The 27,551-nt window shown below is 56.5% G+C and overlaps 1 protein-coding gene across 1 annotated transcript in view; it reads right to left on the minus strand.

The window, feature by feature from the left end:
* Positions 1-26,017, minus strand: part of EEIG1 (estrogen-induced osteoclastogenesis regulator 1) — a 36,954-nt gene extending 10,937 nt beyond the window's left edge. Inside the window, exons 1-3 of the mRNA XM_007194620.2 lie at positions 24,974-26,017; positions 1,767-1,887; positions 1,549-1,578 (exon numbers count right to left, since the gene is read on the minus strand). Coding sequence (XP_007194682.2) covers positions 1,549-1,578; positions 1,767-1,887; positions 24,974-25,119 — 297 coding nt within the window. The 5' untranslated portion in view covers positions 25,120-26,017. The remainder of the gene's footprint in view (positions 1-1,548; positions 1,579-1,766; positions 1,888-24,973) is intronic.
* Positions 26,018-27,551: the final 1,534 nt, after the last annotated feature.

The raw sequence follows: 27,551 nt of genomic DNA on the forward strand, positions 1-27,551 counted from the left end.
TTTGATTAAAGAATGGAAGGGAAGGGCCTGGCAGGTCTGACATGTGACATAGCAGGTTTGTGGGGGGGAGGGGGAAGGAGGTGGGATGTTCCGGCTGTTTGCTGGCAGTTTCTTTCCTGGCTGTCCTTCACCCACATGCATCAACAGGAGGAGAAATCTCCACTCCGAGAGCATCTTCCACAGCCCGGTTCTAGCCACCCTGCCCTCTGCTTCTGGAGAGGGCATCAGCGCCCCGGCCAAGGCGGAGTACAAGGCCTGGTCCACTGAGCTTCCTGGGCTCTGGTCGGTGGGAAGGAACACGCCCTGCACAGCACCTCCCTCGGGCTCTCCACGCAGAGTGAGGTGAGGCAGAGGCATGTCCCCTCTGGACTGAATGAGCCCACCCCCTGCTGCCGGGCGCCTCCCCAGGCCGCAGACGGTGGGCGAGAGTCCCCACGAGAAGGGGGCTTAGGGCAGAGCAGGCTGATTCAAAGCCAGAGGTAACCCTTCCAGAGCCGTCTTCCCCCACCTTCCCCAGTGGAAAAGGTTTTAATGCGTAGGCCTGAACTGTCTGTGGGCACAGGGAAAGCCCGGCAACCACACAGATGTGCAACAGCGGGGCCTGGCCGAGCCCTCTTCACCCAGCCAAACGATGGGCCCCGCCGCTGTTAGACAGCAAAAGGAAATTTGTGATGACACAAAAACATGCCCATGATGTATTGGTAAGTAAAAAACCAAGTTGCAGAATCTGTTTAGAACAAGTCCCTCTTGTGAATTTAAAAAGCATATCACCTGCGTGTGCGCAAGTATACACATAGGGTGCTCCTTGTATGATCCTCTAAACCATATGCACACGTTTTATTCACTGCTCTGGACGTATATTTCATGCATTTTTTTTTTTTTTCTTAAAAGGTCTGGAAAGACCCTAACAAATCAAAATGGTGCAGTCTGAGGAGGAGGCCTAGAGAGGAATGGGGTGGAAACCACCCTTTCCCTCTGAAAACCTCTGTCCCATTTGTGCTGCAACAAGCATCCACTGCCTTTATGTTAAGTGCAAAGACTATCAATAAAGATATTTCAAAAAAATAGGGACTTCCCTGGTGGTGTAGAGGTTAAGAATCCGCCTGCCAATACAGGGGACAAGGGTTCGAGCCCCGGTCCGGGAAGATCCCACATGCTGAGGAGCAACTAAGCCCGTGAACCACAACTACAGAGCCTACGCTCTAGAGCCCGTGAGCCACAGCTCCTGAGCCCACGCGCCTAGAGCCCGTGCTCCGCAACAAGAGAAGCCACCACAATGAGAAGCCTGCGCGCTGCAACGAAGAGTAGTCCCCACTCACCGCAACTAAAGAATGCTCGCGCGCAGCAGCGAAGACCCAACACAGCCAAAAATAAATTAAAAAAAAAAAAAAAAGATATTTCAAAAAAGTAATACATCTCATGGAGGGCAGGGCGTCTTCTGTTTGGGGCAAGAGAGGCGGCTGGAGGTTCGTCTAGGAGCTTCTCTCATGCCTGTCCCATCCACCCATCCCGTCCCACCCCGCCACCCCTTCACATGGCCCTGCTTACCTTGGAGTAAGCCTTCCCGCCTTTCAGCTCCTGCATGGGAAACAGACGAAGGCAGCAGGATGACTAGGGTATCCCAGGGACCTCATGGGTCTCCCCAGTCCACCCCACCCCCCAATCTGACTCCCAGGGAAGGAGGACAAGGGGTTGACTGACTCACTCAGGGGATGGGCCTAAAGCCAGTAGCCCCGTGGCCCTACCAGTGCCCCCTGGCCTCTCACCTTGCGCACCGACACACGGAAGATGCAGGGGTCCAGCAGGCCGGTGGCCGGGTTGGCGCTCATCTTACACACGAAGGTGAACCTCTTCCGCCACCGCACACAGTTCTCTTGCACCTCCTCCCTGCGGGTCAGAGAGACAGTGAGCACAAGGGTACAGGGTCCACTTTTAGGGAGGTGAGGGCCCTGCTGCCTTTGGGACAGGGAGGGAAGCTCTCACTTTTCACTTTGTATCACAAAGTGACTGTATTTTCATAACAAGAATCTGCTTGCGTACGTGTTATAAAAAAAACAACAAAAACATAAAAATTAAAAAATGAAAAAACACAAGGCGAGGGTGAGATCAGGCTGGGGGCAGCTGTCTGTTTCCAGCACTGCCTGTCCCACCCGCAACCTTGCTCTGGGGTCTCGGGAGCTCCTTCGGCTGCCGTTACCTCCCCCCAGCTGGACTGCCACTGGCCATCTCAAGTGAGCCTCACACGGTGTTCCCAGGATGGACTCCCAGCCCTTTTTACAGATGAAGAAACTCAGGCTAGATACACTGCCCAGTACTGCCCAGCCAGGAAACAGCTGGCCCTCAGCCCAGTGCTGCCTGGCTCCAGAGCCCCCTTCTTCACCAGTAATAATGATGATGATAATAATAATAACAACAACAGCTAATGCTCATACGGCACTTCTATGTGCCAGGCACCACCCAAAGCACTTCACAAAACCAGCTGCCACAGGAGCCTTCTCCAAGTGCTGGCGATCCAAGGTTACGCTAACCCTCCCAGCAACTGTCTGGGGCAGCTACTACCCGTAGTCCCAGCTCACGTTCAAAGAAACCGGGAGCTCTAGGGCTAAGACCCCGGCCCGAGGCCCACCACTGGCGGAGCAGAACAGGGACTTGAACCCTAGCAGCCTGGCTCTGGTGCCACATGCTCAACCCTCCCCGCTGGGTCAGGGCGGGGTGGGGGGGTGGTGCTGGCTTTCCAGCCCCTGGAGTGCCTCCTGGACCTGAGGAGCACGACGACCAAGCCCACCAATTCAGCACCCCCCCCACTGGGGAGGCACCCTGTGCCCTGGGAGTGAGTGGGAGCCAGTGGGAGCAGTCCACCAAGCCTCTCCAGCTGCCTCAGGGGCTGGTGGGCCCCGGGGGCAGCAGCGGCACGTGGTGGAAATGAGCCCCCCTGCCACGGCAGGACACGCTCAGGAAGGGAGGGGCAGGCGTACGAGGCATGATCTCCAGCCTCATCCCACCTAACAGGAACAGCGAGTGGACAGCTGAGGAAGTGATCGCTCCACACCCTGGAGACCGGAGGGGCTCGGGTTAACGGCCAGACGGGGGCCGGTGGGCGGAGGGTCAGCACAGGTTGAGCATCTCCTGAACACGGGCTGGCCTGCTTCTCACGGCAACCCCGGAAGGAGACTCTGTGCCACCCCTTCTACAGCTGAGGGCACTGAGGCTCCCGGAGACCACCCAAGGTCACACCCCCGGTGATGGACAAAGCAGGATCTGAACTCAGGACGGTCCAACTGCAGAGTCAGAGCGCTCAGCCATCACCGTGGTTCACGGGTCAGGGGCTCGGGAAAGCATGGCAGACAGAACCCCCTGGGGTTGTGGAGCCAGCGGCGCCCTAATCTGCACCCGAGGTGTCTACCCATGTCTCTGAGTCCCAAGTATGTGCCAGGTGCTGGACGCTGCGGTGGACTTGATTCACAGACTGACATCTGACGGTCATCCCACTGATGACTCAGTGTCACCAGGACAGGGTGGGGGAAGGGGTGAGTCAGGGAAGGTGACTGGCTGCAGGGAGGTGGCATTCAGGCTCAGACCCAAATGAAGAGGGGGGAGTAGCAAGCGGGGGAGACGGTTCCTGGCAGAGGGAACCGCATGAGTGAGGAACAAACATACTCTTGGTTTCTCGGCCAATGAAAGCCCCTGAGCCAAGCCTCTATGAGGAGCTCCCTCCTAGCCCCACAAGGCTTTGAGGATGGGACCAAGGCTTCCCCACATCCTGCCAGGGCTGTGACAAGAAGCAACAGGACTCAGTCGGGCAGACCTGGGCTCGCAGCCTCACACTCACTGTGCAACTTGGGCTGGGGCCAATCCCCAAAATGCTCTGACCTTGTTAGGAAGGTGAGCTCCAGCAACCCCTGCAGACTGGGGACAAACAGAAAAGGTCAGGGCTAGAGATGAGGGGGAGGAAGGGAGAGCTCCCAACCCCCCAGCGGACATGGGCAGGGACCCTCAGGAAGCAGGTGCCAAAGGAGGAGTGGCGACCCTGGGCTGGAGCATCATCTGACCCAGCCATGGCGGCTCTCCTCATTCATTCATTCAAATAATTGAGCACCAGTCGTGTGCCAGTCCCTGTTCTATGCACTGGGGCCACAGCAGGGACAAGCTTACATTTTGCTGGGAGTGGGAAGGAAGAACGAAAACTACCTCTTTTGGCAAATAACTTAGTCTTGTATGTAGAAAATCCTAAGGAATCCACTAAAAAAACTATTATAATACATGAGTTCAGCCAGGTTGCAATATACAAAAATCAGTTACTTCTATATACAGTACTAGTGAGCATCCACAATGAAATGAAGAAAACAATTTCATTTACAATAGTATCAAAAAGAATAAATTTAACAAAAGAAGTACAAAACGTATACTCTGGAAAACTACAAACTACATTGCTGAAAGAAATTCAAGAAGATCTAAATAAATGGAAAGACATCCCACAGTCGTGGACTGAAAGATTTAATATTGTTAAGATAATAATACTCCCGGGCTTCCCTGGTGGCGCAGTGGTTAAGAATCCGCCTGCCAATGCAGGGGACACGGGTTCGAGCCCTGGTCTGGGAAGATCCCACATGCCGCGGAGCAACTAAGCCCGTGCACCACGACGACGAGCCTGTGCTCTAGAGCTCGCGAGCCACAACTACTGAAGCTGGCGTGCCTAGAGCCCATGCTCCGCAACAAGAGAAGCCACTGCAATGAGAAGCCCACACACAGCAACGAAGAATAGCCCCTGCTCGCTGCAACTAGAGAAAGCCTGCGTGCAGCAACGAAGACCCAACACAGCCACAAAAAAAAAAAAAAAAAAAAAGATGATAATACACCCAAATTGATCTAAAAATTCAATATGATCCCTATCAAAATCTCGGCTGGCTTCTCTGCAGAAAATTGACAAGTTGATCCTAAATCTTGGGAATTCAAAGGACCAGAATAATCAAAACAATCTAGAAAAAGTAGAACATAATTAAGGGATTCACATGTCTTGAATGCAGAACTTCTACAAAGCTACAATAATCAAGAAAGAGTGGTTCTGGCATAAGGATAGACACATAGATCAATGGAATAGAATTGAGAGTCCAGAAATAAACCTTCACATATATGGTCAGTTAATTTTCAACAAGGGTGCCAATGGGGGAAAGAAGAGCCTTTTTAACAAACCTTGCTGGGACAACTAGATATTCACGTGCAAAAGGATAAAGCAGGACTCATTTCTCACACCGTATACAATAAGTAACTCATAAGTTTAGGAGCTGAAACTATAAAATTCTTAGAAGAAAACATAGGGGTAACTCTTCATGACCTGGGATTCGGCAACAGTTTCTTAGATATGACAACAAAAGTACAAGCAACAAAAGAAAAATATAGATATTTTGAACTTCATAAAAATTTTAAAATTTTGTGATTCAAAGAACACCATCAAAATAGTGAAGACAACCCAAAGAATGAAAGAAAATATTTGCAAATCATATATATGATGAGACTTGTAGCTAGAATATATAAAGGGCACTTACAACTCAATAATAAAGACAAACAACCCAATTTAAAAATGGGTAAATGATCTGAACAGACATTTCTCCAAAAAAGATATACAAATGGCCAATAAGCATATGAGAAGACACTCAACATCATTAACTATCAGGGAAACACAAATCAAAACTATATAACGAGTTACCACTTCACACCCACTAAAATGGCTATAATCAAGACAGATAATAAGTGTTGATGAGGATGGGGAGAAATTGGAACCCTCGCGCACTGCTGGTAGGAATGTAAAATGGTGCAGCTGCTTTGGAAAACAGTCTGGCAGTTCCTCAAAAGGTTAAGCATAGAGTTACCATATGACTCAGCAATTCTACTCCTAGGTATACACCCAACAGAAATGAAATATATGCCCACACAAAAACTTGTACACAAATGTACGCAGCAGCATTATTCATAAAAGCCAAAAAGTGAAAGCAACCCAGATGTCCACCAACTGGTGAATGGATACATAAAATGTGGTATATCCATACAATGGAATATTATTCAGCAATCAAAAGAAACTGAGCACCTAAACATGCTACAATGTGAATTAACCTTGAAAACATTATGCTAAGTGAAAGAAGCCAGTCACAAAGAACTATACGTTGTATGATTCCATTTCTATGAAATGCCCAGAATAGGCAAATCCATAAGAGACAGAAAGACTGATGATTGCCAGGGGATGGGGGAGGTGGGAAAAAATGGGAACGACTGCTAATGGGTATGGAGTTTCTTTTTGGGGTGATGAAAATGTTCTAAAATTGACTGTGGTGATGGTCACACAACTCTGTGAATATACTAAAAACTACCAAACTGTATACTTTATTATTATTTTTTTTAATTTATTTTATTATTTTCATTGGGTCTTTGCTGCTGTGCGCGGGCTTTCTCTAGTTGCGGTGAGCGGGGACTACTCTTCGTTGCGGTGCGCGGGCTTCTCATTGCAGTGGCTTCTCTTGTTGCGGAGCACGGGCTCTAGGCACGCAGGCTTCAGTTGTTGTGGCGTGCAGGCTCAGTAGTTGTGGCTCGCGGGCTCTAGAGCACAGGCTCAGTAGTTGTGGCACACGGGCTTAGTTGCTCTGCGGCATGTGGGATCTTTCCGGACCAGGGCTTGAACTCGTGTCACCTGCGTTGGCAGGCGGATTCTTAACTACTGCGCCACGACAGAAGCCCCCAAATTGTACACTTTAAATGGGTGAATTGTGTGGTCTGTGAATTACATCTTAATAAAGCTGTTATCAAAACGAAAACATGGTAGTTCAAATAAAGAGAGAAAAATGGAGAAAACAGAACAAGGAAGGTGGGTAGGGAGTACTGGATGGAGATGAGAAGGTGGGGGCTGCTACTTTGGGCAGGTGGTTAGGGAAAGCCCTTTGGCAGTGACGTCTGAGCAAGGTCTGGAGTGAAGTGAGGATGTGGGCTGAGCAAAGACTGGGGGAAGAGCTGTCCTGATGCATGAACAGCAAGTGCAAAGGTCCTGAGGTAGAAACAAGCTTGGCAAGTGGAGAAGCAGCATGGGGGCCAGCGGCTGAATGGGGCTGGGGAGGGGAGCAGAGGGGACGAGGCTGTCGAGGGAACAGGGGTAGGTCATGCTGGGCCATGGTGAGAACTCTGAGTCTTCCTCTGACGGTGCCTCTGTCTCGCCATTATGGATTCCGGTTTTAGGCAGAGGCTGAAAGCAGCCCTGAGGAGGTGAATGGAAGGGTGAAAAGAGCAGAATACTTCCCAAGCAGCCAAAGGCCCAAGCCTGAAAGCAGGGAAAGCTAGGGGGATTCGTGTCTGGGAACAAAAGCCGATATCGAATTGTGGGCTCTCTCCCTTCCCCTTTGTGAGTCTGCCATGGGAACACCTGGCCAGGAAGCCTGCTTGACCGTGGTTCCTGCAGGCCTGGCCAGAGAAAGCCATGCGGAGCCCTCCCAGGCTCAGGTAACAGGCTGCTTCCTCTCCCGCTGTGGGAAGGTGGGCAGGGGCAGGGCTCACGGGATCAGCCCTGGGCCTCCCTCATGTTTCCACAGGGCTCTAAACACACACTCTTAAATGCCACCACTCCCATGGGAAGAAGCTCAGAGCCTCGCCCTGGCCCACCCCAGGAGGTCACAGCAGGGATAAAAACAAACACCCCAGCAGTGGCCATTCCCTGTGGGCCTACTGTGTGCTGCCTGGAACTCTTGAACGCTGCAAGTTGGGTGTTATCGTGGCCCACTTTACAGATGAGGAAAATGAGGCTCAGAAAGGCTGAGAAACTCATCCACAGTTACAGAGTGGTGAGGAGCAGAGCCCGGTCTTGACTCCAGGTCCATCTGCGTCCAGAGCCAGAGATGGCACAGCCAGGACTCAGCCCCGCAGCCGCCTCCAGGGCCCTCTGGAGAGAGGGAGCTGGGCACCCTCAGTCAGGTGGTATGGCTTCTCAGGCACAGGGCAGGGATAATGGGGGGAGATGAAAGATGAGCACAGGCTCAGGGGTGGGGGTGAGGGGGCATTCATTAAAAAAAAAAAGACAGGAATTAAGATGCCAAGCAGGGGACCATGAGCCCCAGGTGGGAGCTTGCCAGGCCAGGTTTGAGGGAATCTCAGGGGCTTGATTCATTCAAAAACCTCTTACTAAGCACTTATTAGGTGCCAGGTACTGCTGAAGGTCCTAGGGACATAAACAGTGAACAAAACAGAAATTCCTGCCTTCAAGGGGCTTACAGTCTGGCAGCAGGAAGGAGACAGACAAAATAAGGCAAAACCACACAGATGGTGGTAAGTGCTGTGGAGGAAAAAGGAACAGGGAAGGAGGCAGGCAGTGTCTGGGTTGGGGGCGCCTGAGGGAAAGATGACCAGGGAAGGTGTTAATGGGAAGGTGACATTTGAGCAAAGAGCTGAAGGGGGTGAGAGAGTGACCCACACAGACGCCTGGGGGAAGAGCAGTCCAGGCACGAGGAACAGTCAGTGCAAAGGCCCTGAGGTGGGAATGTGCCTGACATGTTTAAGAAGGCACGAGGAGGGGCTTCCCTGGTGGCGCAGTGGTTAAGAATCCGCCTGCCAAAAAAAAAAAAAAAAAAAAGAATCCGCCTGCCAATGCAGGGGACACGGGTTCGAGCCCTGGTCTGGGAAGATCCCACATGCCACGGAGCAACTAAGCCCGTGCACCACGACTACTGAGCCTGCGCTCTAGAGCTCGCGAGCCACAACTACTGAGCCCGTGCGCCACAACTACCGAAGTCCGCGCGCCTAGAGCCCGTGCTCCGCAACAAAAGAAGCCACCGCAACGAGAAGCCCGCGCACCGCAACAAAGAGTAGCCCCCGCTCGCCGCAACTAGAGAAAGCCCGCGCGCAGCAACAAAGACCCAAAGCAGCCAAAAATAAATATAAGTAAATAAATTTACTAAAAAAATTTAAAAAAAGAAGGCACGAGGAGGCTAGAGGCCAAAAAGCCACCCCAGGAACAGCAAAGGCCCACTGCAGCACTGCCAAGAGCCCTGAAGGGTGACCAGGATCCTGAAAGTTGAGCACCGCTTGACACCAGCCATGACCTCGACCGACTGTGGCCCCGGGGGCAGGGACAGGGCCTGTGTGGGAAACGTGGATCTCTGCATACATTCCCCAACTCCCCAGGTGCAGTGAGCCAGAAAGAGGAAGAGCGTGAAAAACTTACGACAAATGAGCATCTATGACGAAAAATCATACAGAAGATGCTCATTAAGAACACACAGGACTGTGCATCCGCCCCCCACCCCAACCCCCGCTTGCCCCGCTAAAGTGGCTCAGGATGTGCTGAGAACTGAAATGTAAAGATGATGGCACCAAGCCCAAAGAGGACACCGTCCAGAGCCCTGGACTCCGGGCTCCCAAGCCGAGTGGCTTGTTCCACCTGCAAGGGGGCAGGAGAAGACAATGGCTGAAGGAAGGAGGGAGCTCGGAGCCGGTCTGGCTAAGGTGGGGTGAGGAACCGCAGGGCCACTGTCTTCGTGTCTGTCCAAGAATTGTTTCTGTAATTGAACTTGAAATTGAAAAATGAGAAAAGAGTGTGAGGTTAGAAGAGCTGGTCAAAAGCAAAGGGATTTGAATGCCCATCTGCCTGATTCAAGGCCTGAGCCCACACTCACCCTGCCGGCAGGACCGGGCACCCCTTGGTAAGAGATGAAGATGGCCTCCCTAGCCTGGGGTTTCAGGGCTTGAGTCCCCAGCTCCATGCTGCCAGGGATAGGTAATTACAGAGACTGGGTTTTCAGGGGAGTTTTGTTTTTAGCTTTAAGATACACAATTAGATGTCCAAATCCCAGAGAGGCAGGGCGAGCCCTCTCCACCCACCACAGCCCGCTGGCAGAATTCGGCTCTTTCTGGGTTGTCCTGAAATAGAGCAGAGCATCCTACCAGGCTGGTGTCTCCCTCGGAGCTCCCCTGGCCCCAGATCCCGACCAGGGCCTCTATGATGCATCCACAAAGCCTCACTGTGGACGCCGGCTCGGTGCCAGGCCCACGTGGGTGTGGGGACACAACGGGAACAGACCTCCTCAGGAGCCCCCGGCTGAGTGGGGAGACAGACTCACACAAAAAGCAACTGACAACTGCCACCAGCCTCCAAGGAAGTGGAAGGGGCTGCGAGGAAGCGGAACAGACTGGGGGCCTGACTTGGTCGGGGCAGTGACGCCATAGCTGGGACCTCTAGGCTGCGGTTGGCTGGGTGAAGATGCAGGGAGATGGTCCAGGTGGTGGGAAGAGCCCAGGAAGACCCAGAAGGAAGGAAGTGGCTCTCAGGAAGAGGCGAGAGAAGGCCAGGGGGAGGGGGGTAATCAGGCAGGTGAGGGCAGGGCTGCATGAGTGACCCGGGGGCCCACCACCGGGAGCCTGGACTTCATCTGTGAAAGGGTGACACTGCTCACCGCGTGGGGCTGTCGCATGACCCTGCGGTGCCGTGTCCAGCTCCTTTCCCCACTGCTCACCCAGAGAGGCGATGCAGAGAATTCTACCGGCACGATGGGTGTGCAGCCACATCTTTCTAGCACCTGCCCTACCACGTGCCAGTGACCAAGAAAGGCAGCTGGCCACCATCGGGGCCCCACAGATGGCACCTATCTGCCACCACTGCCTCCCCAGAGCTCAAGACAGAGCTGCACAGAGCGGGACCCTCACTCTAGAACACTCGCTCCTGCCTCCCAGGTTCATCTTTAATTAATCAACAGTAAAACCCAGTCCTGTTCATTGAGCTTGTTCTACAGGACATGTGTTTTATATACATGAGCAACTACCACAAGCCTAGGAGGTATGTGCCATTATCATTCCCATTTTACAGATGAAGAAACTGAGGTCCAGAGAAGGGCAGAACAAGTCCAAGCAAGGTTGGACAGAACAACAGGGTTGGATGCTGACCCAAGGCCACACCTTCACCTCCTCCCCATGTTGGTTTCCTTCAGAAGCAGGAAGGTAAGTGGACACCTGAGAGGAGGGAATGCTTCTTCCCAGGGCCCCAACAACTCAAGATGCCTCAAAGGCTGTGAAGGGCAGCAGACCAGGTTGAAGTGAGCCACCATCCTCAGCCTCTCAGATGGGGAAGTTTGGGACTCCCAGCAAAAGGCCACCCCAGAGTCCGGGTTCCGTGGCTCCCCGAGGGTGGCTCACTGCCACATCCCTAGCACCTGGCCCAGACCAGCCTCACTGCCCAGGAAATGCAGCAAGATCTCAGAGCGTTAGCACCCCCCAGTCTCCATCACGCAGATGATGAGGGGTCAATTCCATGGGAGCCACCTCCTGGCCACAGGCTGCCCACGGCCTGCAGGGTCCTCATAGACAGGGACCATCTGGGGCCCCTCCCCGGAGTCGGAGTGAAGGCACAGCCAGCAGTGGTCTCAGAGCAGGAAGTTGAGAGAAGGGAAACCGGGTTATCAGTGGGGAGCCATGGAAGGGCTCCAGCCCGACCCACCCTCAGTCCCTCACCTCCCCAGCAGCCTGGCTGCAAGTACTCGTCTGCACATCCGTCTGGTCACCACCGTATACCCAGCACAGAGCCTGCCTGGCAGCGGGCAGCTCAACTGTGGCCACTATCTAAGGATGGGGGTGGTGAGGCCTGGGAGGACAGAGCTTCTCAGACTCAAGTCAACACTGAAAATTCCTTGGCTTGTCACAAATGAAGATTCCCAGGCCCTGCCAGAACTAGACTCTGTTACGGCAGGGTTTCTCAACCTCAGCACTACTGACATTTTAAGCCGTTCTGCTTTTTGGGGGGGTGTCCTGTGCATTACAGGATGTTTGGCAGCATCCGGCCAGTAGCACAACTCCAGCTGTGACAACCAAAAATGTCTCCAGATATTGCCAACTGTCCGGGGGCAAAGTCACCCCTGGTTGAGAACCACTGCTGCAGGCCTTGGACTGGACTTTTTAAACCAGCTCCCAGGTGATTCTGAGGCAGGAGCTGGGCACCTGGCTAAGCGAGGGCATATCCATGAGAACTGAGTGGGACCCCAGGGGCTCCCAGCCCCACTGCCCTCCTGTGTTCCTGAAAGGGCTGGTCCCCGGATTCCTCCCCTTCTGCCCCCATGATGAGAGATAACCAGAGCAAGGCCCCATCGCATGAATCCCTCCCCGCTGGGCCGGGCAGTCACATCGTCCAGCCTGCACCTCCTCAGCCACACCCACTCCGTGATCTCCCCGACCTTGGTCCTTGGCCGGGGCTCTGGAAGAGCAAGCAGTCACAGTGATGCAATCAAGGTTCCCGGCTGATGAAACCCAGCCCAGGCTGGGTCTCGCCCAGGAAAGGCGAGAGTCTAATAAGGAAACAATTTAAATCGACAACATCTGCCTGTGCTTCCCTGAAGAGAAGAGAGTACAGCCGCCTGGGGAGGGGCCCACCCTGGGGACCAGGCAAGGCATCTGTCCAGGGGCTGCAGGGCGGTAGAGCCTCCATTCCAGTGACGTGGCCAACGTGGCCGCCCAGCAGTATCTGGCTCCCGCCAGGAATTCAGGGCTGCGTGCAGGGGAAGCAGCTTGCTGCCGTTCTGACACAGCCAGCCCCTCCTCCTGTGACAGGATGAGGCAGCAAGAAGTTCCCAGAAGTCAAGCCACTCAGGCTTGGTGGAGAGGCATCAGTATTAGGAGTAAGGACTCTGGAGTCAGAGGCACCTGGGTTCTACTCCTGCTACTCACCAGCCCGGTAACCTGGAACCGCATCAAAAAACCCAAAGTGGGCAGATGCTGGCTTCCCCATTTTACAGACACAGGCACGCTGCCTCCCTGGTTCTGCCTTCGCAGAGGTGCCTGGACCCAGAGGCAGGCTCTGCAGGCAGCTCGAGCTTCCCTATCACCCAGGCGAATGTGTGGGCATGCTATTCTCAACTGATGCACAGCCCAAGAGGAGAGCAGGCCATTGAAAGGAATCCAAAGTAAACTGCTGGCTTTGACCAAGTGCTGGTCCAAACCCAGGCACCTGGGTGAAGGTGCCCCCATCACCAAATGTGGCCCAGCCTGGCTCCTGTTTCCCAGGTACCCTTCCGTGTGCCAGGTGCTGCTCAAGCATGTACCCTCTGCAGACACGATCAGCACCCACTTCACAGATGAGCAAATGGACACTCAGGGAGTCCGCAGGTCACTCAAGAGGTGAGGGGTGAACTGCACCTCCAAGCCCTACCTCAGGAGCCCCCCCCCACCCCCACCGCCCTGCAGGACCGCTGGGAAGATGCTCTAAGATAGAAAAGCTGTTCTCAGGGGACAGCAGCAGCCGTCAATGTCCCTGCGCTTTGTGGGCTGACCCTTCACGAGTCTCAATACCAGGGAAGAGGCAGCCTTGAGACCAGTCTTATCCTAAAGGAGGGGTGGTCATGAGGTCAAAGTGTACGGTCAGTGGGGCAGGGCACTGGACCAAACTCGTCAAGACCTGCTGGTGTTGGGGACCAAGCCTGGTCAATCCAGGATCGAAGGGAGAGTGGGGAAATGTTCCTATAAAAGTCCATAATGTCAGCTTCCTGCCTCCTGGGCATTTCCTACTTACTGGGCACTGAACTGAGAGCTCTCCTTGCCTGACCTCCTGGAGTCCACACCCCAAGCCTGGGAGGTAGCTACCATCATCCCCACGTCACAGGCAGGGAAACTGAGATTCAGAGCAGAGAAGCCACCGACCCCAGGTCTGGCTTGGAGAAGGCCGCGATCTGATCTGAACCCATAGCTGTCTGACCTCAGAATCTTAAACTGGGCCCAGGCCCTCGACATTCAAAGCAAGGAGCCGCAGCTGGGCTATAGTGGCAATGTTCCCTCCTCCGTTCCAGAACCCACGACTGTAAAACACGGAGCTGTGGGGTTGGCTGTGCACAGGGAGTTTCCCTTCCTGAGCCCGAGATCCCCAGCGGGACCACTCACTCACAAGACAAGGGTATAGGAGGCAGATAGGCTGGGGACCAAGGCCAGGATCTGCCACTCACTGGACACGACCTCTCTGGGCCTCAGTCACTGCCCTACCCTGTCTCACGGGTTTGCTAAAAGGCCTAATGAGAGAACAGGGCCTGGCACATACCCAGAGGACACTCACACTGAAAGGGGGATATGGCCGCTACCATCGAAAGTAACTCTGAGACAGATGGTCCAATAGGAAGCCAGGGCCCTGATGGAGGCCCCACTTCCCCACCCCAGGACCATGGATCAGGACATTTCCCCAGACCTTGAACCTGGCTGGGACGTCCTGGGAGGTGGACGGGCAGGTAGCCCAGGCATGCTCAGGCCACTCCTGGCTGACTCACGCCTGGGTGGTGTGTGAATCACCCAAGGAAGGGAAGAAACGGGAGGGAGGTATCCCCATCCCCAGAGCCCAGTTCCTTGAATAGCTGGACTCAAGTGAGTCACAGGGATGTCCCTGTCCTCTGAGCCCCTACCCAACCCCATAGCCTTTCCTGAAAGCACCCTCCCCACAACGACTGCAGACAAATTACTTCCTCTTCTGGACATGGGTCTTATTAATGGTGAAAACGTAAGGAGGCTTCCATGTCCCAGAGCGCAGGGGTCCTGGAGGCAGGGCCTTTGTTTCACTCACTGCTGCTTCCCATGTCCTAAGGATGGCACCTGGTACATGGGAGGTGCTCAGTAAGTCTCTGATGACTAAATTAGTGATATTCACAGCGCTGCTCCCAATAAGGGCCACCCTAGACCTTCTTCCACTGATATTTCCACCTCCAGGAAAGGGGCCTCCAGCTGTGGTCAGGTCATGTTCTCCAGCTCTCTGTAGTCACTGAGGGGTCAGAGGTCATCACCATCTCTGGATCTGCCCCCAGGTGTTCCCACTGCTCCACACCGCATTCCCCACGGCTCCTTGGACTTCTGAGGTGACCGAGGAATAATCAGGGACCACTCAGCCAGAGTCACGTCTCCTCACAAAACCAGCACAGACTAAGACCTGCTTTGCTGGCCATCCTCAGCAGCTCTCTGAGATTCCAACCACAAGACAAAGGGCTCGGGGTCAGGTGGGACCAGGAGGCCCAGACTCACCAATCTCCACCTCCTTCCCAGACAGCTGATTCTCCTGCAGACTCATGGACTGACCTTGGGCTAATCGCTGCCCCTGTCATTCACTTAGTCCACACACATTAACTGAGCACTTACTACGAGCCAGGCCTGAGTGGGACACTGGGAAACAAACCTGGGCCTTGGTCTTGTCTGCATCCAAAAGGGGCATGGCCATTCTCACCCAGGTCCATGTGATTCCTCTTTAGCCGACAGAAAACCCTTAGGAGGTGCTGGAGCCCTGGGTCAGGCCTTCTCTCGCATTCAGGGAGAGTACCCAGTCAAAGGCCCATCCCCATAGACAGCGGTCAGGGCCAGAGCAGGCAGGAGTGGCTGATGCTGCCCCTCCCCCACCGTGCTCAGCACTGCTTGGAGAGCTGATGTGTCTAATGGTCTCCCCTGGCTCATGGGCCCAAGGCCAGGGGCCATGGCTGTCTCAGCCAATGCTGGACCCAGTGCCCAGTGCAGGGCCAGGGCAGCAGCCTGGCTCTAATCACAAATGTTTGCTGAATGGGTGAAACATAGGAAGAGAGAAGAGAAACAATTAAGGGGAGAGCAGGAGGAAGGTGAACCTTTCCTTCCTGCTCCCACCCCTGGATCCTCTCCAATGATTGCCCTGCATTAATACCAACCACTGCCAGCCTTTCCTGAGCACTTACTCTGTGCCGGGGGCTATGCTGGGCACCTAACGGGGGCGTTGGGGCAGGGGAGTGGTAACCCACTTAATCCAAGCACCAAGAAGGAGCTCATCACCCCATTTCACAGAAGAGGAAAGTGAGGCTCAGAGAGATCCGGTGGTCTGGCAGCCTTGGGAGCCCGCCCTCCTTCTGAACCGCCAAGCCCCACACCCAGCAGCCCCTGCCAGGGTTTGCAAGAGGCAGAGGAAAATTCCCAGCCAGAGAAGACTGCTGGCAACTGCTGAGTTAAGGCTCATAAGTGATGCTTATTGGGTAGGGATGGTTCAGGCTGCCCTGACAGAAAGACCCTGGAAAGACCTGAGGACCTCCTCCAGGGTCTCAGGTGCCCAGCACGATCAAAGGTGTGGGTGTCTCAAGGCCTTTCTCACACAGACACGTGCACACGTCAGTGCACAGCTGGCTGGCTCTCAGAGCAGTCCTGTGTAACCAGCCTCCTAGAAGCAGGACTTTACAGGTCCCAGAAGTCCCCTCCAGACATGACCGCCACCCCAATAAAGACAACATCATCCTGACTCGTATCAGGATGGGTTTTTTTAATCAGAATGCTTTTGAACTTTATATAAACGGCACCGCACAGCATGCTCTTGTGTCTGGCTTCCTTCCCTCGAGGTTGTTTGCGACACTGTCCTTGTTGTGAGTAGCACCGGCTGCTGCGCAGCAGGCTCGAGTTTTGTTTTTAATCATTCCATGATGACAGAGGTGGGAAACCGCTCCTCTCAGCTGACAGCCGCCTCCCCTCCTACAATGTGGAGTCCCAAGTGGTCAACCCCATGGCTGCCCTCGGGGGTTCTAAACTACAACTCTGACTCTGATTCACACCGCTTTGTGGGTCCCTGGTCAGAGAAGTCCAAGCCCCTCCCCCGTGGCCTCCCCCGACTCCGAGCCCCCAGGCCACTAGCTCTTCCCTGCTCAGCACTCTTGCCCTTGCCTCCCTCTGCCCTGTGCTGCTCTTCTCTCCCCTCCACCCCAACCTACTCACCCACTGTCCCTGGGACGGAGCCCAGCATCCATTCCTGGGCGGGGCACTGCGGGGCAGGGCACTGCGGGGCGGGGCTGGAACCCCGGGAAGCTGCACGGGGGCCCCACACACAGAAGGTGCTCAGGAACTTGTCCCTGGGGGTCGGGGGGCCGCAGGTGTGCTGCCTCTGTGTGTCTGCAGAGAGTCCAGCACTCACGCAGAGGAAGTGGTGGGAAGTAAGGGCGCCTTGCGTGCAAAAAGGGCGCAGACTTCTGCCTTCCCCAGCGCCCTCCCCAGCACGTTTAGTCTGGTTTCAGCTGCCGGGTGCCGGGCCCTGTGCAAGTAGGTCGCCCTGATCTAGGGAGCCCTCCCGCCCCCACATGGGCACCCGCACCCCACTTGATGGAGGAGCAAGCCCAGGCTGAGAGGACAAGGCTGTTGGCCACGGTCACAGAGCCAGTGAGTAGCTGCCGAGGGGCCTCCCGGGGCAGGCACCAGCCTCCGCCGCCTCCCCATCCCCCAGGAGCATCCCCACTCCACACACAGGGGCCACGCGACACAACCCATTGGTGCGGCCAGCTGCCTCTCAATCGCAGCCTCTGAGCCCAAGGCAGTGCCCAGCTGCATGGTATGCAGGCGAGGGCTGCTCCTGACACGCGCTGATACCTCCCGCACCAGGGTGGGGAGGGGCTGGGCCCAAGCAGCTGGCGGTGACTGGCACTTGGTCCAGCACCATCAGCGCCCACACTGGTTCAGGGCCAAGGGAGAAAAGTTCCAGCCCTGCGCCAGCGCCAACCCTCAGCAGGAAGCCCCAGGAGTAAGATGCAACAGAGGCCACTCCTGCCCACGGTCTGGGGCAGGAGCTAAGACGCATGGCCCACAGGGGTGTACAAGGCCAAAAGAGGCCAGGAAAGGCCTCCCAGAGGAGGTGGCTCTCGGGCTGAGCAGGAGTTCAGCCAGGTGAAGAAGCGGGGGAAGGGAGCTTGAGGACAAGGCAACTGCAGAAGCAAACAACTAGAAAAGTCAGGTGTGGTAAAAGTCAGGGAGCACCAGGGGCCTGCCACCCACCGAGGGCCCCTGGCTTTCTCCCCTGCTCCCCCGTCCCCCAGCAGAGTCTGCCCTCTGCCTCACGTGGGGGGCGGTCTTCTGCTTGCCAGAGTGGGTCCCAGAACTGGCTGTGCAGAGGGCCCCTTCCCGCAGGCAGAAGCCCCCTACACCCTAGTCCCGCCCCACCCCGGGAGCACGCCAGCTCTCACTGGCTCGGAGCCAAGCACCCCAAGACAGGGCAGGTTCAAGCCAACAGAGGCAAGAAAGTGCACAGGCCCCACTGGGGACCCTGAGCTCCAGCGTGAGGCCCAGCTCCTTAGACACTAGGTGTGCTCCTCACCTGCTTCCCACCCCTCCGGAAGTAGCCTCTCCCCACGGCACCCCTAGAATCATGAGACAGAGACAGCACCCCAGTCAGTCCTGGCCCACAGGGAAGTTCCAGCTGCCACAGAAGGGCAACTGAGGTGCGCCATCCAGCCCACCACCTTGACTCAGCCAGGGGTGGAAGGATGGGCGGCAGCGCATCCAGTGCCCCGATCATGTGCCAGGAGCCGAGCTAGACGTTTGACAGGCATTATCTCACTTGGTCCTCCCAAGAACACTTCGAGGCAGACACCAGCAGCCCCTGAGGCTTAGAGACTGAGTCCCTTGCCCAAGGTCAAACAGGCGACAAGAGGCAGAGGACGGGAATGTCCTCCCCAGGCCTGTGCAGGGCAAGCCATCAGCCTGAACAAACAGGCGGCACGTCCTCCATCGGGGCTCCTTCCTCCCAACTGCAGGCTGGCCACTCCCAGTTGACATCTGGGCAGATGGGGGGTGGGGTGGTTCCAGGCCTGCATTTGAGAGCCATTCCAAGCCCAGGCCACCAAAAGAAGCTCACAGCAGAGACCGAGGGTTTGCAACGACAGTCCTAAGCAGACACCAAGGCCAGGCACAGGCTGGGCAGCTTCAGGCCTCACCAAGGCCACCAACGGCACAGTGTGACCTCGTGGAGAGCCAGAAGGCCCAAGGGTGATAGACCTCAGGTCACAGAGCACATCTGAGGCCGTGGGGGCAGGTCTGGTAGCCCCAGAACCCAAAGCACTTGCCAGGCCAAGTGGATAATGAAGAGAGACAGCCCTCGCCCCAAATTAGTTCCAGGTCTCGTTCTAAGCAAATCTGATGTCTCTCTCCTGCTCAAACCTTTCCGTGGCTGTCTGATGAGATGAGGATAAATCTATATTGGTTGCCATGGGTGCTATACTGCTCCTCCCAGCAGCGGGCAAGTGACCGCAGGGTCACCACACAGCAGTCACCAGACTCCACATACTGAGTCCCCAGGCTCGCGAGGCCCGTGAGCAGACATGTTAGCAGCTATCGTGAGGTCCAGGCAGGGCTTCGTGAATGCAAGTCAGGACTTCCAGGTAGTGAACAAGCAGAGTTCAAAGGCACTCGGGGCCCTCCGACACACGGTGTGGTTGCTACTAAGAACCCCTGGCCAGAGTAGCTCCCAGAACAGAGATCAAAGTGAGGAACAGGCCTCGGGGAACAGCCCTGGCTCCACAGGGCCAGATCACCTCGGGTCAGGGCTCTGCCACAGCCAGGCTGGCAGGCAGGTGGCAGGGGCTGCCAGGGTGGCACCTGCCAATGGTGTGGCCAGCTGGCGGCAAAGGCTGGGCTCAAGGAGCAGACACCAAGGCCACGCACAGGCTGACCCCGAGGGAGCCCGCAGCTGGCCTGGTGCCACAGCCTGGCTGCCACGGGTGGTCTCTGCAGCCTGCCAGCAAGACATCTCTCCACAAGCACCCGCCTCCTCAGGCCCCAGCTTGTGCACGGAAGGCCTTTAACAAGGGCCCCGGGGACCAGGCTGGCCCGAGTAAATGAGGGAGGCAGACCACCGTCAGGGATCCAAGGGCATGCAGGGGGTCAGCAGGAGCCCAGAGCAGGCAGCCCACGGAGGAGGCAGCGCAAAGCCCCTTGGGCCAGATGCTGCCACGTGACACCGTTGCTCGATCTTCTGATTTAAAAGATTTTTGTTTATGCTGTCAGAAACTCTTAGAGCACTGTATAGGGCAACAAAACCCCAGCCGCATTTGGCCACTGTGCACTCTCTGAACTTCCATCTTCCAGCACCTACTAAGTGCTGGGTGTGGTGCCAGGAACTTGAGGACAAGGAAACCCACCTGCCGGCTCTACCCGCCCACCTTCTCTCCAGTGTGCCCACTCTTCTCCCTCTGCCTGCCACAGCCCAGCCAGGCCACAACTCCAACTTCCCTTACTGAGTACCGGTCAGGCACCCTGGCATCTTCGCCACCTGGCAGCCAAGAGCCAGCATCCTAGTCGGCAAGCCAGGCACACTGCCCCCCTGCCCCTCGGCTGGACCCCCAAAGCCAGGAACTGTCCAGCCCAGCTACCCCCATCTTCACTTACTGCAGCCAGCCCCGTGCCGCCCCTCTCCATTCCCCAACCATGCCAGCCCCTTGCCTAGATCACTGACCAAGTGTCTTCCAGCTGGGGCCCTCTGCCTGACCTCTTCCCAGACTCACGGAGCTTATGCTTTCAGGATGGGGCACATCACTGTGATAGGGAGGGCTTGCCCTTCGGCCCACAAGGCTCCCATGAAGGGTCACTCCCTCAGGGAAGCCCTTCCTCTGTGATGCCCGCAGGCACACTGCCCCCCACCCCATGGGGAGCTCCATAGGAGCAAGGCTGTCTGGTCCCGGTCACCTCTGAAAGCCCAGGACCAAGAGGGTGCTCGGTAAATGTGGAAAAGGGACCTGTGCCTGCCAGCCTCCTCCCCCTCCTCCTCCTCCCCCCTCCCGACTCGGTCTCCAGAGCTCCCGATCTGTGAAGGGAAGTGGATGTCCTGCCTGCCTTAGGGTCCCACTGCACCTCCACATCCCTGCACCCTTGGGCCCAAGAGACAGAACTGTGTGTCCATCTCCACATGACCCTCCCTCCACATTAAGATGTGCATGAGAGCAGGCCTCGCAGGGCAGCAGATTCAAGTGGCAGCTGCAGCCTTTTCCAAGGAGGGAGGGAGAGGGCCTCGGGGAAGCAGAGGCCCAGCCAAGCCTGTGGTGTGTGTGTGCAAAGACCTGGCCTCCCCAGGCCCGGGCACAGGGCCTCCAGCTGCAGAGCTGACCTGTCCAAGGTCTTCTTCATGCCCCCCACAAATCCCAAACATCCCTCGGAGGTCTCCCGTCCTGGCCTGCTCAAGGCCAGGCCCACAGAGAGAAGTCAGTACCTGTATTGTGAGCAGGCATGCCCTCTTTCAAAAGGCTGCCCAAATAAAAACCCCACCGAAGAGATAGTTGAGAATTCAAAGTTGCCAAAAAGAAAGGACGGGTGGGAGCCTGCCCAAGTCACACAGTCTGCTTCTTAGACAGCCTGGCACCCAAGTGCAGAGCAGGAAGAGCCATCGGAGGGGCCCCTCTTCTCTTTCTGACCCAGCCTGCCCCTTCGTGCAAAGAGGGATACTGCAGAGGGGACAGAAGTCAGGGCCAACCAGAGCCCATCCGGCTGTGCCATTAGCTCCTCCTATGAAGTGACCCTGAACAAGTGACTTCTCTGTCCCCAGCCTCAGTTTCCCCATCCATTGGCCTAGGAGGCTCGCCCTGCCTGTCTCCTCCAGAGAGGACTTGCTGTTAGGTAAATCAACGCCTCCCTCTCGCTCCCTCCCACCACCAGCCACGTGCATGGGGCAGGCCACAGGACCAGTGCCAGCTCGGCACAGAGACCTCTCAGGATGTTTGGGATTCCTCCTGCCTGAAAGACAGATTGGCTCAAGGCTGGAAGCCTGTGCCCAGCCTGCCCTAGGGAGACCACAGCCTGGTCCACTGCTTCCCGACTCACCAGACTTGGCTGGGACGCATCCCTCCTGGGACCCCTAGGAAAGCCTCCCAGATGCCATTTGGATGCGTCTGCTGGAAGGCCTCTAGGCAGAGACGTTGGCAAATGCCCATTGTGCCCCAGTGCCAGCCCGTGCCTGGCACCAAGTCCACAGCAGTGGACTTCAGCCCCACCCCCACCTGTGGCCCCGAGGCCCCTTTTCCTCAGATCTCACAGGATCTAGCCCAGTGCCTTGAAATGATCCAAATCTGGATTTCCCTGTACCACCCAACCCACTAAAAAGAACCTCCTTCAAAAGTCTGAGGACATGACATGAGGCTGTAGCTACTTCAAGCCCTCTGCCACCAAGGCAAGGCAGGGCCTTGGAGCCGGACCTGCCCACATTTAAATCACAGCTCTGCCACTCTCTCGCTGAGTGACACGGGTCCATCACTTTAGGTCTCTTGACCCCAATTTCCTCATCAGCTCACGGGGTGGTTCAAGGACTCAGCTGATCATGCATTCGAGGTGCTCAGCAGGTCCCTGGCATCTAATAATGCACAGTCAAAGGCAGCTTAAACCCTAATGATAAAATGGTTATTTTCCCAATTGCATTTCTAGCCAGGTGACCTCTCCGGATGGCCGAGAGGATGAACAGACACAGCATGTGCAAAAACACTCAGCACGGCACCTGGCACGTAGCACTGAACATGGTAGCTGTGAGGATTATGGTTCATAAGGAGGCCTCAGAAAGATGAGGCTGGGGAACAGTGCAATGTACCACCTGTTCTACCTGCTCAAATTGGGTCAGGCTGGAGCTGTGTACCCAGCTGTTGCCATGGCACCCAACACACAGGGAAACACTCTAGCTAGGAGGGTGGCTGCTGCAGGAGTGGGGCCTCGGGCCTGCTTTGCTCAGACACCACCCATGCTGCCACCACCCCCACACCCTGGGACATGTCAGGGGTCTCTGGGGTTACGGACAGTGTGCTAATAAACTAAGCAGGTCTCGTCACCCCTGACCCTACCCCACCTCGAAGACAATAGGGCCTTGGCCCTCTGGAGAGGTGGGCTGTGAAGAGGGGCTCCCAGGCTGCAGACCAGGGTGTGTGGGATGGGAGTGGAAGGGTAGGAACCCAGGAACCCCCATCTCCTGGGCAAAAGCCAAAGCAGCTCTAAAGCAGCCTCAGGTCCCAACGTGTCTGTTGCCTCCAGCCACACATACCCAGCAGCAAACAGGTACCCAGAGCCCACTAAGTGCCCAGTTGTGTGGGGTTCAATGTCAGCTCTTCCCTCCTCATGCCACTCAGGTTTCATCCAGGATGAGGGCTGGGAAAGCCTGTTTAGGCAGGCTCAGCCGGGTTCAGGGAATCCATGGCCCCTTGCCAAGAGGGAAGAAGGGGAGAGAGAGGTGAAATCCAGACACTGTGGGCTGAGACCTGGAACTTTCCAGACTTTCCCGGATGAGGGGGCAGGTTTAGGGCAATTGAAATGCTGACAGGTAGGGTGACAGTGGCCCCAGGGCCTGGGAAGCCAGCTGAGACCTCAGCCTGGGGCTGAATACTAATTCTTCAGTAGGATCCAAGACCCTGCCCCCAGCCCTCAGGTCAGATGTAGGCCCTCTGCTGACTCCACCTGGTCCCCCCAAGACCTAGGAGGGGCTGGGGCCTGGGCCCCTCTACCATAGTAACAACAGCTGCTGCAACAATCTGCCTGGCCAGACATGGTATATACAGTACCCATTCCCCATCACAACTCTAGGGGTGGGTATGACTTCTCCCATTTCACAGAAGAAGAAACTAAGGCTCAAAGGCAGAACAGGCTAAAAGCGCATCCTGAGTTTGAATCTGGGCTCTGCTGTATTAACGCAGAGAAATCAATCCCTCTTTGAGCCTCTGAGCTACCTCTATAAAATGGGAATAACAATACTACAGGCCTCCCCCAACCTCCACTCTGCTCCATGGCATAGTCAACAGGTTAAGTGAGAGGTGCTAGTGAAACAGGGAGCAAAGCACCAATAATTGCTGGTTCTTAGAATCAGAGAGTTTAGCTAACTTGCCCTAGGTCACCCAGCCACTCACTGGCTGACCCCAGGCCCTAGCTCTGAGCACCACAGCCCTTTCCCAGAAAGGCTGGGCTACTCTGTGGGTGGCCACGGGATCACAGGCTTCCCAGGCAACGAGGACAGCCTCCCACCCCCACAGCAAAGGGCAGCCCTCGTCTGAATTCCTCAGATAAGCAGCTCCCAGCCTGAGCGGACCCAAGTGCACAGAAAAGGCACCCCACCCTGTCCCACACTGGAGATTCCTAAATCTGGGTTAGGCTGTATGCCTCCTCTCCCTCCTCCCAGCAGAACATTCGACCACCAGATTCATCCAACAGGTCTCCAAACAGGCCAAGTTCAGTTGACAACTGCCTCCTTCGAGGTCCCTGGCAAGCCACTTACTCCCTCTTTCTGGGCCTCAGTTTCTCCATCCATAACAGGCACCCCATCTCAGAACTGTGAGGCAGCTCCAGCTAACTGGGCCCACAAGGAGGCCTGAGGAGCAAAGGGACAGACCAAGGAAGGGAGCCAGTGGGTCACAGGCACTGGGCCAGGCCCTGCACCGCATTCTCTCTGCTGAAACTTCTTCACAACTCTGACAGAGAGACCTGTATTGGGCCCACAAAGTGGCCGAGCTAGGACTCAAACTCCCATCTGTCACACTCCAGGACTATGTGACCCCAGATGGGCCCAGGCAGTGGGCGCAGCTTGGGAACTCAGCCGCCCTCAGCAATGAGCCGGGCAGCTGGACCTGCAGGATGGGGAAGAACACAAAAACTAAACTTGACCGAGCCTCTTTTCTTTCAGAGAGGGCAGCAGCCTCCTTGACAAGGGCATTTGCAATGCAAAGCAGCCCAGCTCCAGCCAGAAGAGGGCAGTGACTCAGAGGGGGCTGGGCAGGCCAAAATCCAGCCACCACCCTCCAGCCAGACCAGGAGTGCCTGGGGCTGGACCTTCCCAGGAGCCAGGGAGTGCCAGGGAACCTGTGGCTGGCCCGGGCTCTAAATCATATGACAGCCCGAGCGGCCAGCTGGGTGCAAGATGCCCTGGAACACTCCTCCCCTTCTCAGCCCTTCGAGCCCAAACCCCGCTGGGCTCTTCATACTAGTCTGCAGAATGGGCCTACTGTGGGCTGTGTGTGCAAGGCCCCACAAGGGGGCTGAAACAACAGACCCCCAGGTATCTGGCTGGTCACCTGCAGATGGGTGCCCAGCACCCTGCCAGCTTCCTCAGGCCCAGACCTCCCAGATCACTCAGTCCTGCCTTGTGCAAACCTGCCCCAGACACACATAATCTCCAGGACTCTCTGGACCCCAAGAGGCACTTCCACACTCGCCAAGTGGCTAGATCTGGCTCATTATCTCCCTTCCCTGCAGGCAGGCCTGCCCCAGCTCCTACCTTGACGACAAGCTGACAAAATCCCCGCCATCCAATAGCCGGACCTTGCAGAAGAGGACCCCGTTCACGAAGGGGACCGCAGTCAGCTCCTCCAGGGTGAAAGTGGTTTGGAATTTGAATTTCTTCTTCTTCATCAAAAAAGCCATGAGCGAGTTCCCTGAGTCTGAAGCCCCGAAGGCCAAAAAAAGGGGGGGGGGAGCCAGAAATCCCCAGGATTCCTTTCCCTACACCACACCCCCTCCTCAAAACACCAGAGCCGGATCCCGCCCAGATGGTGGCTGAGGCGGCAGAGTGGATGGGGATCTGAGTCCGGAGGGCCCTGGTCTGAACTACCAGTCCAGTTCGCAGGCCGGCTGGCTTCACCCTCGGGGAGCTGGGGCTTGGAGGGGTTCGGAGTGGCCGGGGGCTTCACCGGCATGTAAACACTGGGGCATGGCCCAGGAGTCAAGGGAAGGGGTGGCGGGCGGCGCGCGAGCGGCCGTGCTGGTGGACAGCATCCCGAGCCGCGGTCCCTAGGGAGCTCACGCCGCGCGACTGGGCGCAGCGGGCGGACCGGTGAGACTGAGGGCGATGGGCGGCCCGGTGAGGCCGAGGGCGGCCCCGCCCCCGCCCCGCTGGCGGCCGGGGGTAGGCGCCCACGCCGTGCCCACGCTCCCGCTCCTGGGTGCCAGGCAGCCGCGCAGGTAAGTCCGGGGAGGCTGAGGGCACCCCCAGGGGGCGGCCGGGAGCTCTGGGGGCCTCTCCGGGCTGGGAACGTCCAGCCACTGCCCCCTCCCGGCGGGCACCGGGCCGGGCTCCAGGCAGCAGGAGAGCCGCCTCCTCCTCGGTCTTGGGTCCCGCTCCGCGGGCTCCGGCGGAGCTGAGGCGCCCTTCCGGCCTGCCGGTGGCGCCCACCTCACCCGCCTCACCCGCCGCCTCTGGCCAGCACCCCCGCAAGCAGCAGCGCCACCGCCTGCGATCCCGACGCCACCGCCCGCCAGACGCTGCGCGGCCCAGCTCGGAGAATGCCGAGGCCCAGCGCGGCCGCCCGCGGAGCCGCCGCTGAGCGCGGGAGGGGCGGGGCGCCAGGGGCTCAGCCCGCCCACGATTGGGCAGCCCGGCGGGGCGGGCGCGGAGCTCGATTGGCGGGCGGCGGCGTGGGGCGGGACTCGCGGGAGGCCGAGGCAGCTTGAGGCGTTCGGATTGGTGCGTCGCCCATCTGGGCCCGCCTCCTCGGTCGGGGCGGAGCGGAGGGAAAAGGCTAGGGGCCCTGGGGAGGCAGTGGGAGGTCGCGGGGCGGAAAACCGGGGCCGGCAGGCCGGCAAGGCGGAGGGCGCGAGCAAAAGAAAAGGAGAAACAATGACGAGAAGAAACAATATGAGCACTATGGCTGAAGTGGCCCTCCAGTGTCCTCCCAGATTTGAGTTCGTTGACGACTAGATCAGGCCCGGAAGGTAGCGAGTCCCATTTTTCAGAAAACACACCCAAGAGAGGTGGCCGGAACTAGACCATGCAGGTGTTTGGCTTCGAATCTCTATTTCTCAGCACTGAGGAGGGAAGTGCCTGTAAAGGCTTCGCCAGGGCTTGAGTTAAAGCAGTTCATCACACAACCTGTGATAGAACCAGCTTCTCCCTTTCCAAGCTTCTATCAAAGCCTTTTGTTGTTGATTAGCTTCTTACCTAGTTATGGCTGGTCTCCCTGACTGCATTAACTGCCCTGGACACAGAGACCAATTCAGGAGCTTTTTACTTCCCAGGCTTTCAACATATTGCAGTTCATTGATTCAGTCCCCAAATGTTTAGGTGCCCCTGAGCCAGGCTCGGATTTAGGAGTGAGACTGGTGGGCCTGCCATCTCCAACCTCGCCAAGCTCAAGATCAGGTGGAGAAGCAGACAGGGACACAGGCAGAGACAAATCTGGTGGATGAGGACTGTAATGGGGGACTTAACAGGGAGCTCAGTGGAGGCAGGGGTGGAGCGGAGGGGGACTCAGAGAGAATGCCTCACAAAGTTATCCAAGCCACTGGCAGGATGCATACCCTGAGTCAGGCAGGGTCCAGGCAGAGGGAGCCTCAAGAGGCCTGGCGGCCAGAGAGTGCAATGCCCACAGAAAGCTGTGAGTACCTCCATGCTCCTGCACTGTGGCTCTTTGAGAGATGCAGGAGGCGGGAGGTATGGCTGGAAGGCCTGTAATGGCTGGATCTTGCAGAGTCTTGTAGGTAGAGGAAGGAGGGGAGCTACGCACACGTTTTGAGCGGGAGAGTGACCCAGACAGATTTGCTTTTTGTTAGAAGAAGCTTGCTCTGACTACAGGTAGTGTGGAAGAGAGAAGATGGGAAACAGGGGTGAGGGGCCTGTGGTGGTGATCCAGGCCAGAGATGATGACGGCGGAAGCACAGCACTGCAGGAAAACTGGAGTCCAAGAGGCATTTGAGAGACAGAATCAAGTGCACCTGGGGATGAGTTAGGTTGGGACATGTATCTGAGGACTCAGATTTCTGATTCCTTCCTGATTCCCAGCCATAAAATGGGTGGCAACCTGTACTTCTCTCCAGTTTGTCCCATAATTTGAAAAACACAGTTAGCCAGATAGGAGAAG

This window comes from Balaenoptera acutorostrata, chromosome 6, assembly GCF_949987535.1.
Source record: "Balaenoptera acutorostrata chromosome 6, mBalAcu1.1, whole genome shotgun sequence".
Taxonomy (NCBI): Eukaryota; Metazoa; Chordata; class Mammalia; order Artiodactyla; family Balaenopteridae; genus Balaenoptera; species Balaenoptera acutorostrata.